This window comes from Puma concolor, chromosome C2, assembly GCF_028749965.1.
Source record: "Puma concolor isolate L17-30 chromosome C2, mPumCon1.1.hap2, whole genome shotgun sequence".
NCBI lineage: Eukaryota > Metazoa > Chordata > Mammalia > Carnivora > Felidae > Puma > Puma concolor.
The window spans coordinates 61,027,290-61,046,803 of record NC_141675.1 but is presented as its reverse complement, the minus strand read 5'-3'; the positions used below and the strand labels follow the sequence as shown (position 1 = coordinate 61,046,803).

At 37.2% G+C, this 19,514-nt stretch overlaps 1 protein-coding gene across 1 annotated transcript in view; it reads left to right on the top strand.

Moving 5' to 3' along the window:
* The window catches only part of SERPINI2 (serpin family I member 2), a 34,588-nt gene extending 17,931 nt beyond the window's left edge, over nucleotides 1-16,657 (top strand). Inside the window, exons 6-9 of the mRNA XM_025913785.2 lie at nucleotides 4,584-4,681; nucleotides 8,545-8,631; nucleotides 11,692-11,781; nucleotides 16,395-16,657. Of these exons, the coding sequence (XP_025769570.2) occupies nucleotides 4,584-4,681; nucleotides 8,545-8,631; nucleotides 11,692-11,781; nucleotides 16,395-16,471 (352 nt within the window). The 3' untranslated portion in view covers nucleotides 16,472-16,657. The remainder of the gene's footprint in view (nucleotides 1-4,583; nucleotides 4,682-8,544; nucleotides 8,632-11,691; nucleotides 11,782-16,394) is intronic.
* Nucleotides 16,658-19,514: the final 2,857 nt, after the last annotated feature.

The window sequence follows — 19,514 nt, the reverse complement described above, 5'->3', positions numbered from 1 at the left end:
TCACAGTTCATGGGTTCGAGCCCTGCATCAGGCTCTGTGCTGTCAGCACAGATTCTCTCCCTCTCTCTCTGACCCACCCTCACTTGCACACACACTCTCTCTCTGTCCCCCCACCTCAAAATAAATAAACTTAAAAAAAAAGAAGAAGAATCAAGAGGGTTAAGTCCCATATGGAAAGGGGAATTATTGAAAATTTCCAAGTAGGATAGTGGAATGATGAAGGCAGTGTTTTAGAGAGAAGTATGTGGCAGTCACAATGCCTTTGTTCATGCTGGATAACTTGTCTGAACCCTTTCCCTATTTCCCACTGCCATCCCCATGTTTCTGGATAACTTCTATTGGTCCTTAAAACCAAGTTTGGGTTTTAGAAAGCTTTTCTGATCTTTCCATTCAAGATAACACATCTTCCCATTTCCCTGCTGCGAAAACTTCTCCAAGTATCTCATGTTTATTGCTGCATAGCAGTTATATTAACATTATTATTTCACCTCCCTCACTGGACAATAAACTTCTTGAGGTCAGAGCTATACATATTTCCTTTCTGTGACCTCAGCACAAAGCGTGCATCTGAAAAACAGTAGTTGTTCAATGAACTTTTATTGCTTTAATCTGAAGAGTAGTGACATTCAAGATGTGTTAGAGAGGGAAAGACTGAAGCCCAAAAGATTAGTTAAGAAACCACTGCAATTATACGTGGCACAAAGCAGTGAGTGTTTAAAGGGCGCAGACTCATTGGGAATAGCAAAGAACTGGTGACGTAGAAAGACATTTGGTGGAGTATTGACTAATGAGATCTGGGTTAAGAAGAAATAGATTGATTTGAGGTTCTAAGTTTGACTTACCAGGAAAATGAGAAGACTGATTTCTTATTGTTTTGTGGCAGTCCTTAGCTGGGCACCTTGGACTTCTAGAGAGTTCTGTGGTAGACTTCTGAGAGTCCTTGAAGCCCTTGACACTATTAGCAAATGTATGCATGGATCGTCATACATCTGTTTTCTTTGGGGGAGGCTTCATAGTTGTCAGTGAGTTTCCGGTGTTCTGGGTCTTTAAACTTGTTAAATACTACAGTTCTATTCAAGAGTATAGTAATAGCTGAGTAACCTGTTTGTGAGAAGTATCATTCTTCAAAAATATTCACTGATGTGGCATCTCACAGTATTTTTAGCAACTGTTGAGACGAGATCATGACGAATAGAATATAATACCGAAGACCAAGAGCTTTGCCACCTTTTTACTGTGTAACTTTAATGAACTTTCCTAAGATTTTTCTTTAAATGTTAAATGGGACAATGATAATACATGCCTCACAGAGTTATTTTGAAGGTTACATGAAATCCTGTTTATAATGTTTTTAGTATTCAGTATTATCTATTATTATTTTTATTATTATTCTCACTCATCTTAATACATATCAAACATCCCTTGGAGTGCCAACACTGTCCTAGATGCTGCCTTGCTTTACCTCATCTCATTTAATCCCCCAAATAAATTTGATAAATACCAATTTTTATATGCACATTACAGATGAGGTACAGACAGGTGAATGCTTGCCCGTGGTTACACAGCTAATCCATGGCGGAGCCAACATTGTGAAAGTCAGAAAACAGGTGTAATGTAGGCAAGCATGAGGGAGAGCACAGAACAGAGCAAGTGTCCGTGACCCAATGAGTAGCATGAGCTGTAGAGAGGCAGTGCCCAGGAGATAACACCTTCCACAGGGCATGAAGTATGTTCTTACTGGGCTAGAAATCTGTCCCAGCTTTGGCCAGCTTTGGATCTCCAAACAGGTGAATGTGAACTGTATGGGTGAAAGAAAGTGATCTCAGGGTAAATGAAGCTGAATATGAGAATAGAAATGTCATGACTAACTGCAGTAATGATTACAAAATGTTCACTTACTTTAACCTTTTGGACACTGATACCATTTGGAATCTTGACTTTACATTAAACAGTGTCCACATATGTCTTGTATGTGACAGAAGGCATTTTTAGGTCAGTCCTTGAGATTAATGGAGTATCTCATACATAGACACACACAGACACAGACACATAGATACACACACATACACACACACAAATATACTTCAGGTGATTGGTTAGAAAGTGACCAGAAACTGCCATGTACTTACATAATAATCTAGGCCCACTACTGTCCAAGAGTGGGATTTCAAATGTTGAGGATAGGGAACCCAAGGGAGACCCATCCAAGGCTTTGTGTCAATAACCAAGAGTGCTGGGTGTAAAGGGTGAGGAAGGGACAACACCAATCCACACTAGGGCCTGCAGACCAGGAGTGGATCCATCTTAAAATGGAAATGCTAATTTTTTTTCCTTCATTTTCTGCACCTGTTACCTATGTTAAACCGCTTCAAGCCCAGTGCTCCTGCCTGGCAGTAACTGTTGGCTTTTAAGCAAATAGATAATGTTTACATCTGCTGAAATATTCATTTCATGATTACTTAATTGTTAATTGTCTATCCAGTCTTTTTGCTGCTGCTGCTTCTTTTTTTTCCTTTAGATGCATCTTTTGACAATTTTAGATGAGGGTCAAGGAAAAGGGGAAATGAACCACATCTAAAATAAATACTACGACTCACAAAATTTGGTAGAGGTACATAATGAATGCTGTATCTATATTGATTGAGATTATGACTTCAAATTATGTTTTGATGAGAAGGCAACGTGGGTTAGCACATTAACTTTGATTTGGAATGGACCTGAATTTGAATCCCGGCTCTGTGTCCTATCTTGAACCTGAGCCTGGAAATCCTCCTCCTCTATCCTCCACTTTCTTAATTAATGGGAATACTAACTTTCTCAGGTTTTTGTGAAGATTAAAAACTATAATCTATATTAAGTGTCTAACACAAGGAAGTGCTGCTTCACACCTGGCTCTTCGTGGCTCCAGTAATTATGGCTAATTAGAAATTGGCTGTAGATTATACTTTTATTAAACGGTTGAATGAGTTTCTATTGCTGTAGGTTTCATTGGGCTATATTACAGGTAGGACTGTAGCTTAAATGACTCTCCACTGATAATTAGGCATTATTAAAAGTTGTAATAAGTCTTGCAGTATTCTTGTCATTATCCTAAAACTATTATACTAAAAATAGCCTTTTTTTAGGCGAAGCAGAACATTTAGTTTCCACCTTTTAGATGCCTATCCTCCATTTAGTTGTCAAAAAGAACGTGGTAATAAAAAAGGAAAAAAAATGAAGACTTCAAACCCATCATGTTGCCTATTATCTTTCTTAGCTGGAACCGAAAAGAAAGAAGCTGATTTTAAATCACTATCGGTAGAATTTAATGCCCATGTTGTACCCCATACTCAGGGCTCTGAATAAGTTAATATTTTCCAAAAAGTATATAATATTTTACCAAGATGTAATTCAGGCCCGGTAAATTTCTGACATCATGTTCGTTGTTTTCAAGAATTATAATTAAAAAGACTGCTGAATATTTGGCAACTGAAACAATGATGTAATCGGACTGACTGCTCAAGCTAATTTCTAGCTCCTGGTATGGGCCTCCCTATTAGTTAAGCAAGGATTCCATCCTTGACCAGCCTTGTCTGTATCCAAACTGGACAGCACAGGGGCAAATGCCCATCAGTTCACAGACTGAACTCCTCAGGCAGGACTTGCTCTGGAATCTCACTGATGTAAGACATATACAGAACTTCCTGTTTTTTTCTTTCATGAAGTTTCCAACCTGGTTTTAAAAGGCACATCGATGCTTCTGGCATCTATAAAGTCGGTAAGTACTAGCTTTTCTTTTTGCTTCCTTTTTAGTGAAATGGTAAAGTGAGGCTCAGTGTTCTGTTAGCTTGGAATCACAGATCAGCCTGAGAGACTCTTTGAGAGTCTCTGGTTAAAGTCTTCACGTCAGGCAAAGTGAGGTTGGAAGACTTGAGTGGAAGCTAGGGTCCTAACTTAGGGCCCTGCATTGGAAGAAGTGGCCAGCAATTTTTTTCCTCCTATAATTTTTATCTTTAATTTCCTTTCTCTGTTTTACCCCTTTCACAGGATCTGTTGGGAAGACATTAGGTGTGTCCATAAAGTGAAGGAAGTCACATCAGCTGTGACAATAGATGGGAAGAACAATAGATTATTAATGCCTCTCTGTACTTCAGTAGCCAACAGTCTTCTCCAAGGGCTGTTGGTTCCTGCTCCCTTTCCACAGTATTTTGGATGTATGCCAGGAGCCATCTTTGATGGTGTGAAAAACAGTATATGTAGTTGCTGGAGGGAAACTTTACATTTCTAGGGAAGGAGCCAAGTAATTGAAAACTTAGAACTCTCACCCTGTTTCATTAGATAATTACAACTTCAAAAAATATAATATTTTCTTCCCCCTTCTCACCAACCATTTATCTGGGAAGCAAGTTATCAGCAACCTCAGAACTCGGGGAGCTCGGGGAAAATGGTATTATATATGAGGAAATGCAATTGGGATAATGAAAACAAAAGATTTCACATTATATTCTCTTCCAAGTCATCCATTTTATAGAAAACATTTTGGCAGCATAAAGGTGCACGGTTTTTCAAGACTTTTCCTCTTCATTTTTTTTTTTTTTTAACAGATTTAAAGTTGAACAAAAATCAGACTTCAAAGAAGCTTTGTATTCTTTGAATATAACTGAGATATTTAGTGGTGGCTGTGACCTTTCTGGAATAACAGGTAGTATGATAAGTATGTCTTATGTTATTATGTTAATATGTTTTCCTAGTAATTCTCTTAACTGACTGATCTGAAAGAGCATTCGGCCTCAGAAAACACATGCATGATAACTAAATATCATGGTCATGTTGAGCCGTCTGTAAACAAGCACTTTATTTTGCATTTAAGTCATTTTCCTTAATGAAAGTCAGAAAGCATTTTGGAATGTTAGCTCAGCCTTCTAACCATGCTTGTAATAAAACTCTGTAGGTAGAGTATGACAGGGGCTTTTATTTCAGCCCTGTTTGGATTTCCTTATCAGAATAATGGAAATTACAACGTTGAGTCTCTCATCTAAGCAGAGCTAATAAAACTCTTATAAGCCAATTTGCAAATGTTAATTTGGTAATATTGGAGCCCATGAAATAGGCATCCACAAGCTGCTGGGTGGTGAACGTAACCTAGAAATTGTAATGAATCTGAAGCTTGCGGTTTCAGCTTAAGACTAACCACACATCCCCGGAGATGGAGCTTTTGTGCTAACTGACACCTGGGAAACTGCACATGGCTAAGATGCTCACTCACACAACAAGGTCCAAGACACTCTTTTATTTTTTCTTGTCCTGGCAGTACCTGCGAGTTCAAAAATTACCAGCTAAAAAGAAAAAAAAGTGGACAAAGAGGGCTGATGTGTCCCCATTTTCTTACCTGCGTTTAAATTCAGTCTTCTGTTTTATAAAAAGGGGCCTAACCTTACAAGCTTGTCTGTCTGATGGAGTTTTGTATCATCACATGGAAATATTGTGTATTCCTATGTAAATTTCTGGGCTTTGGAGAAGTATTCATTAATCTATTCACTCATCAATTATGTGGGTAAATGAACAGAATGAGTGAGCTTTCCTGGTGGAGGAGGTGGGTGGGGTACTCTGGTGACAGATGTTCATTATTACCTTCACACATGATTTAGCTACTTGTTCTCACACTGACAGATAGATCTGACTTCTCTGACAATTTCATCAGCATCAGGAATGAGGCAGTGAACGTTAAATACTGCACCACGATGCTATCTAAGTGTGCCCTGGAACACAGCCACCTTGCCAACCTAAAATAAACCAAGCCATTTGTCAAGCACCTCTTCCTGTTAAACTTCTTTCTGGCCTTCAGAAGCTCACTTGCTGTACCTCAGACATTTAAAACAGCCACTCACCCTGCAAATCCCCAGCAATTTGTGACTTCTATAAAATTTCCTTTCATAGGTAGATTTATCACAAAAATACCTCCAAATGCTATATAAAAGAATTTGTGCAAGAGGAAAACCTTAAATAGAGAAAAACAAATATCCAACACTTTCTTCTCTTTCTCTCCTGAGTTGCCTATTTGAGTTGCTTTAACTGCTTGGGTTCTGTCTTACTGCCTGAAATAAAATAGCCACTGGCCCTACATCTGGACATTAAGAGAACACTACATTCCCTGCTATCCCTACATATCATTTGTACAATAAACATTCACTAAAAGCTACTGTGAATCAGTCCAACACCAGTGCCTTGGGATATTTACACAAGAGCTACTATCCTATACTCATGTAATTCACAAGCTTTGGATGAAATGTTTTCAGACAGTTACTTTGGAAACCTTGAGATGAATGTTTGACTTCACACTGTTATTACTTCTTGTGTTACCTTTAGTAAAATATTTAACCTTTCTGAGCCTCAGCTTTCTAATTTGTTAAATGAGGTCATAAAACCCGGTGGAGGAAAAAAAAAAGAAAGAATGGATGTAAATCTCCTCGTTCAACATCTGACACAGAGTAGATGCTCAATAAATGTTCAATACAAAAAAAAAAGTGGGGCAATGGCACATTAATATTTATTTGGATGTTTTCTAGCAAAGCTGTAAAAGGGTTCTCATCCTCTTAATTTGACAAAGACATAGTTGGAATTATCATAGAAAAGGAAAAAAAATATTACAAACCTGAGAAATCAGTGAGTTTATAGAGTCCAGATTCCTTATTTGTCCAGATTCCTTATTTGTCTATTATCTGTCAGGTCCCATTCTTTTCCCAAGATCAGGCCTACTCTGGGGTAAGACAGGATACATGAGTCCAGAGGCCCAGTCTAATAGCCATGGAGTCACTTGATCTGGTACCAGTGCTAAAGTGGGTGAAATTCTCCACTCCATCCCAACATGCTTTTTGTTCTTCACTCTTGCCTTGGTATGGCGCCCTAGGTCCTCTACTCTGGGCGCCATATGTGAATCTTACCTTATTTTAGGTAGTCCTTAGGAAAGAACATGCTTATTTGCCTGACCTTTTAATAGACCACTCTCTTGCATTTCAAGATATGCATGCCTCCTCTTTTCCATCTTATGTGTCTCTGTCACTGGACATGTTCATATCCTTTGATTTATTTGTTTGATAAGTATTTATTGTCTACCAATGACGTGCCAGGCAGTTTTCTAGGGATGCATGAAATGGACAGAGTTCCTCTTCTAGTGAAGTCTACATCTACTGATGAATAATTAACAAGTAATTAGTTAATTAAATAGTGAGGTGATGGATGCTGTGAATTAACTAAAATACCATCATGGAATAAAAGGGGATTAGGTCAGATAAAAGCAGACTTAGGGTGGGAAGGGAATACTGGATTGGGAAGTAACACTTGGGGGGACCTGAAGATCAAGGGAGCCAGTCAAGGAAAATTCTGGAGAAGGGGGTATTAGGCAGGAGAGTTAGGGCTAACGCCTTGATACCTGACGTTGAGCTGGAGCTACTGGCTGAGGAGAGGAGGGTAGCAGAGGTAATCAGGGCCCCAGATGAAACATCGCAAGCGATTTGGAGTTTATTTTTAGGAAGCCATTTTTTATGCAAATATCCCTTTGATGACTTCTATATCTTACCTGAGGGGCTCTGCCTTTCCGTAAGCTGTCAGAGCTGGTTACCGTTAGTAAGGTATTTCTTCCTGAATCCTTCTAAATCTGGTGGTTTGGGTGGAGTCTGCGTGATCACATCAGCTTTCTCTCCCAAGAGAGATAAAGCTCTCTTTTCTCCTTTCTCTTCAAGATTCCAGGCCCATGGTCCTTCCTTTACCTTCTGGCCACAACTGAACCCATGACCATGTTTCCGTTGTCTCTCTGGGGGACACTGAGAGACACAGAGAGGGGACACTCTCTGATGGCTTCTGAACTCGTGGCTTCACTTCCCCATTCTCAAGGAGACTATCCCCGCAGGTCACAAGATCAGAAACGCTTCACACACACATCAGTTCCACCAAGGGGAGATGAGGGGCATGTTCTCTCAGCTTGTATCCACACCGGAACAGAATGTTGTAAGACACTATCTTACACTGAGAAATTTGACAGGTTTTAAAGCATAGCTCTGAAGTGATTTTGTAACAGATGACACAAAAGCTCTTTAGACTTTCATAGCCTCACCAGTCTTGAAAGAAAGTAAATTTTGTTTTAAAGTCAGATCAAAACTGAATACAGAATTTGAAAGGCAAGTTGGCTTTGAGGTTGAATACATAGGGTGGGATTAATTTAAATCTGAAAAGCCTTTTTCATCTTGTCTGTAGACCATAGCTAAGGGGGCAAAACCTTCTGTCCATACAAATATTTCACTTAGTGGGATACCTGATTTGAGGCTTATCCTCTTCTGTCTTTTCTTTTGTATCTGGGCTAAATTTGATCTCTCTCTATGGGTCTCCGTATCATTTTTGCAAGAGCCAAACCCAAGCCACCGTCATCTCTAGCAAATTAAGTAACTTGGAGTAAGTTTTTTTTTTTTTTTTCCTATTCTTTGTTCATTTGAAAACGTAATTAACATGGGACCCAATAAGTAATGGCTCTGACATTTTAATCCTTAAATACATTTTTCTATTTTCCAACAGATTCAGCCGAGGTATTTGTTTCCCAAGTCATGCAACACGTTTTTTTTGAGATAAATGAAGATGGGAGCGAAGCTGCGGCATCAACCGGTAGGACAAATGGTTTTGTCGCGAGAAAAGACTCGGGGGAGAATTCGCGACATTAGAGCACTGGCGTTTCTGCATACCCAGATCCTCTGTTTCCCTCCTGCTGTCTAGTATATTATAGGAAGAAAAGAGAAATTGGCTATTTTTGCATCTCTGCAGCCGCAGCTTAATAAAAAAGGGAAGGGAAGGGATTTGGTTAGGAGATGAGGCCCATCTACTGATATTTGCTTATTTGTAAATGGGATTTTACCTGCCAATTAGGAGATAGGACCTGTGGAGGAAACTGTAGGCTGGCTCAAACAAGAAATTCTTATTGTCCAGGAATGCTTACTTTTAAGGGACTGAATTAATTTCATCCTTCTATTACACCAGGCAAGTCCCTACTTTTCTAATATGGTGTTTGTCATGATCTCTATTCCAGTGGCTCTCAAACTTAGCTGCACGTTAGAATCACCTGGAAAGCTTTTTAAAATCCTATGCCCAGTCTACCTCCCAAAATAATTAAAGTAGCATCTCTGGAGATGCAGTCCAGACTCTGACATTTTCTTATGTTTCCCTAAGTGGTTTAAATGTGCATCCAAGGTTGAGAACCATTGCTTAACAGTGGCTTCCAGCCACCTGTTACTCCAAGTGTAGTGCATGGACCAGCAACATCAGCATCACTTGGAACTTGTTAGAGATGCAGACCCTGAGGCCCAACCCGAGACCTACTTAATCAAAATCTTTGTTTTCCAAGGTCCCTAGGTGATGTGTGTACACATAACAATTTGAGAACCACTCCTTTTGATGGATTTCCTTGAAATAATGGTATTTTGAATAATATCTAGGCTGCACACAAGTAATACTCAAAAATCATTGGAGGAAATTTCATTAGAAATGCAAAAGCCACTTTCATGAATGTCTCATAATTCCTGTTTTAATTCCTTAGACTACTCTGATTGTAGTCAATATGTCAAAGACATGCACCCTTTACACCGTCTTATTGATAAATTTCTGTAAATTTACATCCATGTCGTTAATTTCTTGGTTAATTTGTAATGCTAGGTAGTGCCAATGGATTTTGATATCTGGGTGGGTCACACCAGACTCCCACTACCATTCTGTCATCTCCTGAAGGACTTTGCATTACTGTGCTCAAGGAACGTAGATTGGAAGAGATGGGTTATTTCAATATAGGAGAAAGAAATAAGTTGCATTGGATGAAGTTGTTGGCCTATGTAGACAAATTTTCCAGCTGTTTTGACGTAAGAGTCTTTACAGATCATCGCCTGATCCTCTCACTGTATTGGTGAAGAAACAGGCCCACAACGTGACCTGGTTTGCCAATGGTCATACTATTAATTGACAGCAGAGTATGAACTCTAATCAGGTTCCCTGACTTCAAGTTCAGCGCTCTTTCTACTATCACCCATGGCTTCTAATGTTTAGAGTTCTCTAAGAGGCCATAACGATCACTCGGGGATCAGCAGGCCCCCGATGTATTACACATCAGAATAGGTTTAAGTGTGAGCATTTTGACTTCAGGTATCTGCTCAGTGGATGCTCAAGAACAAAAAAAGCTCAAGCAAAAAGCTCAAGCACTCATCCAAATGAGGACGAGAGTGACACTGACTATGCTTTTTTTGTATTCTATCATCAATTCAGACATAATTTGCCTGAATACTTAATTACCTGTATTTGCTGGTAATTTGGGCATCATAGCCCTGATATTTCAGGTAGGAGAGTGCCTTGCATTTTGTATTTTGCACTTAATTCTGAAGGGCATCAGAATCAGCCACTTTGTCAGAAGAGTTGTTTTGAGCTGAAGAAAATTGAGAAACAGCACATAAAAAAGAGCTCTCTACTCTCCCCAGATCTGCCTAAAAGCAGGATGTGCGTTTCCTTGTGAAGGTGTCTCTCTTCTCTCCCATATCGGGAGAAGGAGAACAACCTTTACCACAGGATGTGAAAACTGGCACTGAAATCAGTCTGCATAACAAACCTTACTGAATAACCCTCTCATACCATTGATTTCCCCTATGTATTTACCTTCCCACAAGTTATTGCCCCAGAAGCATGCCCCCCTCCTTTTTTTTTTTTTTTTTTTTTTTTTTTTTTTGGTCTAGTCACTTCTCCACAGTTTGTTAAACAGGTAGATTAGCTCTCAAACCTAACATTTTTGGGAATATTTACTTCTTTTCCGTGAAGCTTCTCTGGGGATATGAAATGAACCATTTTTTCTGTTAATGTCTTTTGTCAGTTTAATTTGCATACCCCAGTCACAGTGTAGAGGATACATTTTTTTCCTTCTCTACCATTATTTTCCAATTCTGATCACTCATGTGGTATTTTTTTAATGACTTTTTCATGACTCAGAAAATTGTGTGAAATCATTGTGGTATTGGTAAAGAACACAACTGAATTGAGTGTAGACACAGGAAAAAAAATCCAACCATTTAAATTTATCCACTCTAAATGTTGGCAAATGCTATAATGGAGGCGCCTGATATACATTATTATAGTAAATAATAATTAAAGGCAGCAAATCTCTGTTTCTAATCATATAATAAAAATCCCATACTCATTCACAGTACAAAGCCTAAGAGCTCTGAGCCCACAGAATGATTTTGGAAAAGTTAAAAAAAGAATAAATTTGAATGCAGATGTAATTACCACAAGCCTGAACAACAAAAATAAAGTGCAGACATATCTGGATAGGAATTAAGAGTTAAAACATTATAAGAATAAATCATATAATGTAAATAAAAAGTGAGTGGAAAATTACTGTTTAAAAGAAGAAAATTTTCAGCTGCTTTCACTAAATTGAATCAAAAATCTGGCTTTCTTCTTCATTGAACATAAATGTGAAGTGAGAATAATTCCATGAATAATCCAATATTTGTTCTGCTCTTTGATTTTTAAATTTATTCTAAATTTCCCTGTATTTTGAAAATGGTTATTTTTCTACACGTTAACTCCTGAAACAAAATGACTTTTCCTGTTTACAAAAAAGTATTATGGATATATTTTCTTTACTCATCTTTTAATGTGAACATCTAAATAACTGTTGTCTCTGTTTCATAGGCATGAACATCCCTGTGATCATGAGTCTGGCTCAAAACCAATTTACAGCAAATCGTCCATTTCTGTTTATTGTGAAGAATAGCCCAACAGGTATCTTTCTGAGAATTCTCTGGGGCAACTGCTTATGTTAAACAGACCCAGTTCTAGCTGCTATTTAGTTTTTATTTTAAGTTTGTTTCTTTATTTTGAGAGAGAGAGAGAGAGAGAGAATGTGCCCGAGACAGGGAAAGGCAGAGAGAGAGGGAGAGAGACAATCAGCACAGAGCCTGATATGGGGCTGGATCTCATGAACTGTGAGATCATGCATGACTTGGGCCAAAATTAAGAGTCGAGTAGAGTGCTTAACTGACTGAGCCACCCAGGCGCCCCTAGCTGTTATTTGTAATCTATATATCTGAAATCATTTATTCCTTCAATTTATTAAGTTTATTGCAATTTTTAAATTTATTCCTTCAGTGGCTATTTGTGGAGTGCCTCTTTTATACCAGGTATTGTATTTTAAAGGTGACAGGGGCCTAAAAGTGGTAGTAATAGCTGCCAACACAGCTATTAAATATGGTAGCCATTTTAAATCCCCATCTCTAAAGCTAACACCATTCCAGTAGCTTAGATATTTGACAAATAACACAGAAGCTCAGAGAGAGGTTATGTAATTTGTCTAAGGTCATATAGTTGAAACACAGCAGAGGGAAAATAGCACCTGTTTGTCTCAGAAGGTAACTCTCTGTGATGTTACAATAGGAGTAGAAATTGGGAGTTGCACAGTTGCGAAGGTTTCAGAGGTAGATTCCTAAAGAAGTGACTAGCTATGGGCTCTGAGTGGGAGGGAGAGGTCACATATATGCAAATATATGCAAATACATACAAATCTCCAATGTGGGCTGTTGGTGAAAGATGATGCAGTTATAGTTACAAAAGGTAGAGGTAGTAGTGGATTGGATTGCATTTGACACAATGGCAACAGGTGGAGTATTTGGCCAAGGGCTCTGCACACAATGTCAGTATCCCTAGAGACTGACAGTGTGAACTTGGGTGTCAGAGTGGGCTCAAGTCCCAGCTCTGTTAACTAATAGTTGTAAGACAAGTCAATTAAACCTCCTAAGCCATATTTTCTTCACCTCCAATTTAAACAGAATATTAGTACTCATCTTCTAGAGTTAAGTAAAAGAATATATGAAGCCTGTAACACTATGCCTGACACATAGTGTTCATTATGAATAAATCAATAAATATAAGTGAGTGAATGACTGAATACATGAAAGAAGGAAGGAAAATGGAAAAGTTGCTTTTTATAAATTGTTATATGGAAAAGAGACATAGTTAATTTCAGATCTGAATCTGTTAGATTAGCTCATGATGGTGTTCATACTATCAACCCCCTAAAGGATATACTAGTGTCTTTTTTTAGGCTCCATGAAACCAATGCTGAGTGACCCTTTTGAAAGTTATATCTTGGAAACAGTGAGGCAGTTTTAGATTTGCTGAGATTGCATTAACACAACTTCAATTCCAGTGGATGGGTCAGTGTTAAAAGATATTCTGAGAATGTCATTTGATCTATACATCTTTAACCTTTGGATAACTCTAATTTCTTACAATTAGTATGTAATTGTTAAGTATGGAGGACAGAAAGAAATGGAGCGGCATTGGACATCAGTGCATAAGGAAATAATTTAGAATAATGATGTTTGACTCTCAGTTTTCTAAGTTGAAGAACAAAGGCCATGTAATTGCTATCTGTTAAGCAGCAATGAAAATTCAAAACCCCAAATAATCCATTTATTTATTTATTTGTGATAATGCTTAACCATCAGAACTTAATGACAATTTCTACTGTTTCCTGATCTTTATTGTAATGAGACTTTCTAAACTAGGGTTACTCCCTTAAAGTATTGTTTGAAATGAATAGCGACTCATTCATCGGAGGCTGTAAATTGTTGCCATATAAAATGTAGATTGGGCTATTATGTTAAGACAATATACATTCAGTGATTTATTTATTTTCCTCTCACAAATGAACTGAGGAAATCATTGAGGTTGTTGAAAATGGTGCCTTAGCATAGCATAGTAAACTACTAAGTGGCTTAACACTTTATATAAAATATATTCATTTGATGATTTCTGAAGTATGAGGGATGGATGATTTTAGATTTAGTGCAAATCAATTTTTATCTAGATTCAATATTTTCTTTCACTCAAACAGTCCTCTTGTGCAAAATACAAACATTATTTGTATTTTTCTATCATGTTCGTCTTATATTTCAGTATATTCACCCGAAGCTCCTATTAAGCCAAACTTGCAGGGAAACGAAGAACACTTTTTCTTCTTTTAGACTGAGGGTGTAGGCCAGTGTTAGAGACTTTCAGAAGAAAATTGTGAAAGATGCTACACGAATGTGCCATTTCTTAGAGAGTGAATGATGATTCTGAAACTGACAGTACTCCACACACAATAAAAAAAATATATATGTATACATATATATATATAATATATATATAGTGCGTTTAAAATTCTTTCAGGTTTTGTGTTTGAAGAAGCAGACTGAAGGATATCTATTAAGAAATCCTTCTTCTGGCTTTGGTTATGCTATTGTACTTAGTATTAGGTGGTAAAAGTTGTTTCTATCTGATGGAGATGAATGAATATATTGCTTAAATATGGGGGACACCTCTTTGAGAAGGGGGACTGTAGAGAAAAATGGAGACAATAATTTCTGTTTCAGCCTACCTCTAGATCCATTCCTGTTATGTCCGGGAAGAGTTTGCTAATCCATCCAGTTTAGTGGAGAGTAGATAGGTGACTGCATATGGACTCCATTCAACCTGTGGTTCTCCGTGGTCAAAGAAACAGATCGAAAAGGCTAGGACAAATGGCTTTTATGTAGTGTCTTCTGCTTCTGAGCATTTAAAATTTTAAACAATTGTCTTCAATTATGAGGTTAGTTTCCATAAAAGTGACTTTAAAAATATCTAAACAATTCCAATAAGCATTTTAATACTGTAGAGTTATAAAGATACAACCATCATTGCTGATTCCTATTGTCACAAAATCCTGGGAAAGTTATTTATGTGTCTCCATCTATTTGAAAAACAGGAGTATTTGTTTTCTTTTTATTGGAGTTATTTTGAGATTTCTGAGGCAAAGTATTATTGATTATAATCATAAAAAGAAAAAATCTGCTGGAGATTATGTCTATTTCCATGTTACTGGCTCTACTAAGAGTGACTGTCTTTGGACTGAACACTAGGGTTAATGAAAACTCTCTGTTATTTCAAATACATTTCAGTATAATTTTCATTAGCTTTAAACTTATGTAAAATTTATTTTATCACTTTTGAAATTCACATTTATTTGTTTTCTTTTCTCTCTCTCTCTCTCTATATATATATGTAGTTTATTTTCAAGTTAGCTGACATACAGTATATATAGAGTGTGCTCTCGGTTTTGGTGGTAGAGTCTCGTGATTCATCACTTACATATAACACCCAGTGCTCATCCCAACAAGTACCCTCCTCAATGCCCATCACCCATTCCCCCCCCTCCTCCCCCCATCAACCCTCAGTTTGTTCTCAGTATCCAAGAGTCTCTTATGATTTGCCTCCCTCTCTGTTTGAAACTATTTTTCCCCTTCCCTTCACCCATGGTCTTCTTTCAAATTTCTCAAGTTCCACATATGAGTGAAAACATGATCTTTGTCTTTCTCTGACTTATTTCACTTAGCATAATACCCTCCAGTTCCATCCATGTTCTTGCAAATGGCAGGATTTCATTCTTTCTCATTGCCAAGTAGTATTCCATTGTATATATAAACCACATCTTCTTTATCCATTCATCAGTTGATGGGCATTTGGGCTCTTTCCATAATTTGGCTATTGCTGCAAGTGCTCCTATAAACATTGGGGTACATGTGCCCCTGTGCATCAGCGCACCTGTTTGGATAAATTCCTAGTAGTGCTACTGCTGGATCATAGGGTAGTTCTATTACATATGTCTGTAAGGAACGTAAAAGTCAAGGCAACGCTTGGCACTGATCCATTCAAGCCACTTATCTTACCCTAGTTTAAAAGAAAGGTGAATGGGTTTTTGATACATCTTGTATTTCTACTTTGTCCTCTAGTTCTTAGTTCCCTTTCACCTGCAAACACAGAACAGCTGGACTCAGGTGTTTACGTGTGTGCTGTGTACAATATCACCCCAGTGAGGATTTGAAAGCACCAGACAATAGAAAATATTGTCTTTTGCAGTAAGTTTTGATTCTGAGCTGAAGGAAGACATCTGAGAAGCTGCACTTTTAACCTTAAAGACTTATGTTACATGTATAAAAAGATGACTGCAAATGCCTTAAATTAAAACCTCCACCATGCTCGTCACCATTTCATTATATTATGTTTGCCTGAGTCTCTATATTTAGAAGAATACCTCTCCGCCACTTTATTTTTGCCTTCCTGTATGAAAAACAGGACTAATGCATTTTCCATGACAAGCTGTTGTCGGTGTTAATTTACTTCATAAATTACCAGAAAATGATTAATACTTATATAATTACATATTTTAGACAAAGGAGAGGGTTTCGCTGTTCGACGTGGTCTATTTATCTTATAGATAAATAAAATATTAAATGATTTGTTAAAATATTCAGAAAGATTAATTATTATCAACTTTTTTCTCCAGTAGTTCCTAGGTTTTTTTTTTCTTTTCCTAGACTCAATTTTATTTATGGGAAAGGTGACAAATCCTGACACCCAAAAGATGAAGGCAAGAGATTTGGATTCACTGTGAATGAAAAACACAGCCTCAGAATATAAGATGATTCCTGAAAAATAGTTGATCAGCAAAATAGCATCATCTTGCAAATACTTCCTACACATCTTTTTCTGTTTTAACTGTATCTGTATTAATCTGTACTAATACAGACATGTACTAATGAATAAGGGAAATTATTAATAAATGAAATTGTGCATTTAATGTTTCTGGTCTTTCTGTATGTTTTATAAAGTCTATATGAATCAAAAGCGGAGAACTTACATAAAATGTTAGTGTGTTAGAACAATCTCATCAAATTTCTATCTTAGATATCAAAGTCTCTGTATTCCTCAAAAACTGACCATATGACCTCCAGGCACAGCAGCGTTATCCAGACCATGCAGAAGTAAGGTCAAGAGAGAGAGTGGGCCTGGTGTGTGTCTCTCCAGGTGCCATTTAAGGTACAGAGATCTAGTATCTATGACTGTAGATGCACTTTAAGTATTTTGCTAATCTTAATCTTGGTTTTTTTTTTCAGTTTTTATTTTAATTCCAGTTAGTTAACATACAGAGTTGTATTAGTTTCAGGTGTTCAAATAGTGATTCAACAATTCCATACATCACCCAGTGCTGGTCATGACAAATCCACCCCTTCCTTAATCCCCATTACCTATTTTACTCATCACCTCACTCACCTCCCTTGTGGTCACTATCAGTTTGTTCTCTATAGTTGAGTCTATTTCTTGGTTTGTCTCTCTCTCTATCTGTCTCTTTCTTCCTCTCTTTTAATGAATGGATAAAGATGTGAGATATATCTATACATAAGATAGGTAGATAGATAGATACATAGATAGATAGATATAGATATAGATAGTGGAGGAATATTATTCAGCCATACAAAAAATGAAATCTTGCCATTTGCAATGACATGGATGGATCTAGAGAGTATAATGCCAGGTGAAATGCGTCAGTCAGAGAAAGCCAAATACCATATGATTTCACTCACATGTGGAATTTAAGAAACAAATGAGCAAAGAGAAAAATCTTAATTGTAAGTCCATGTATTACATTTACTATTTGCCATTGTTTCAATACCTTTTGGGGTATATCAATTTTTTTTCTTCTGATTTATGCTCGAAACATGTATAAGAAAGTAAAATAATGAGAACTTTTATAAAATTTTCCTATGCATGAAAGTGGCAGCTAAATTAGTGTGATTTAGGGAAGCTGACCTTCCAAGATTTTGTAACACTGAATGACAGATGTATTAGGGCCAAGATTGTAATCTATAAAGATTAAATGCAGAACCCTTTCTCTGCCTACTCTCAAATGTCAGATCCAAATATTCAAAACAATGCTACATTCCAATGATTTACTAGAACACGTTTCATTGTTTTTCCATTTTGATGTTAATACTGTAAAGTGTCCTTTTGTTTGTTTGTCTAGGCAGCTCTTGGTAGAGAATTTAATGATAATGGCAACCCATTGTTGAGCCTAATCACCTGTTAGGCACCGAAATAGGTATTTTATCTACATTATGTTAAACAGACTAAAAACCCTGTGGAATAATGTTACCCATCTTCCAGATGAGAAAACTTAGTCACAGAAATAAAGCAAATAAATATGGTGGCCTTTAAAGTATTTCCAAGTTTGAAGACAAGAATATCTGAACTAGAAGCTTGTGACCATAATCACTGAGTCATATTTCCTTCTGCATAAGTCCTTCCAAGTGGTACAGATCTTCCCCCTAAAACATTGTGCTGACTAGTCTCTGAAGTCTAGGTTTCTATCTACAGAAGAATCTAGAACAATAAGACATTATGAAGACAACTTTATAATTAATTATGATTGCGTAAAACTATAACATAATTGCAAGCAATGTTCCTTTTTCTAGACTGTCAACTTGAGCTTACTTAACCTATAGCACAGTAAATGCTAATCTATATGTTAATGATATGCCACAAATTTGTTGCTCATCACGGAGCTGGTTTAAAAATACGCTTCCTCGATTAAGGAAGAAGAGAGTAATAAGCTGTTAGAGGACAGTGGTTGTCTTCAGGTCTGTCCACATTCCTGTTTCCTTTGGACTGTGTGAGCCTTAGGATCCTCTTCCATGTGTAACATGTCAGGTTGCTCTGGAGATTGATCTGTTCTTTCCAGAACTATTAACTGAGCTTCCACCCTGTTCCAGGCACTGCTCTGGGTACCAGGGATATACCAGTGAACAAATCTAACGGGGTCTCTGCCTTCATGGAGCTGACATTTTACTGATGGCAGAAAACAATAAATGGCAGTGAACAAATAAAACAGGGTAAGGAAATAAGGGCTTTATAAATGAGACTATGTAATAAGTTGACTGCCCAAGTTTTAAGTTAAGTAGATATTTTCATAATATGTTTCTAATGTATTTGCTTTTCTTGAATAAGATCTGCCAAATATCTGCCTCAGGTTCCCTCCTATAGAGCCTGATTTTGCACTGTCAAATGTTTTTCTTCCCTGATTTCATGCTCTGCATCTGGTAGGTGTTACTTGGGTTTCAAAAGGAGAGCATTTAAGCTCCTTATAGAAGCAGGAGTAGCTTTCTGGTGTGGGTTCAAGCTGAAAATCCCCTCTTTCCCCACTTCCAGGTTCAAGAAACATAGTTGCCATAGCACTTTCAAGATTAAAACCTGTAATCTTTACCTTCAGGGAAATTAACTCAGTAGTTATTATAGGTCCATATCACAAAGGTTAGAAATTTCTGGAACATATTTATAAAATATAAATATATATATATTAAATAACATAAGTATGAAATCATTTTCTTTGCCAAGCTATATACAATCTTTAAGATTCACAACAGTCCATAGTCTATGTAGGATAAAAATATTGTCAAATAAATACCCCTTGAAAAAGTCTAATGCATCACATACATATCACGTATACATTTTTTTTTCCTCCTTGAGGCAAAATGGCCATAGTAGTATTTGGGGGGAACTTTGGAATTGGGTTTCTTGACTTCACATAGTTATAATTCATGGTATATTTTAGGGTGAAGAGTATACTATATCGGGCAGTGGGACCTAGGGGTCAAAGACCT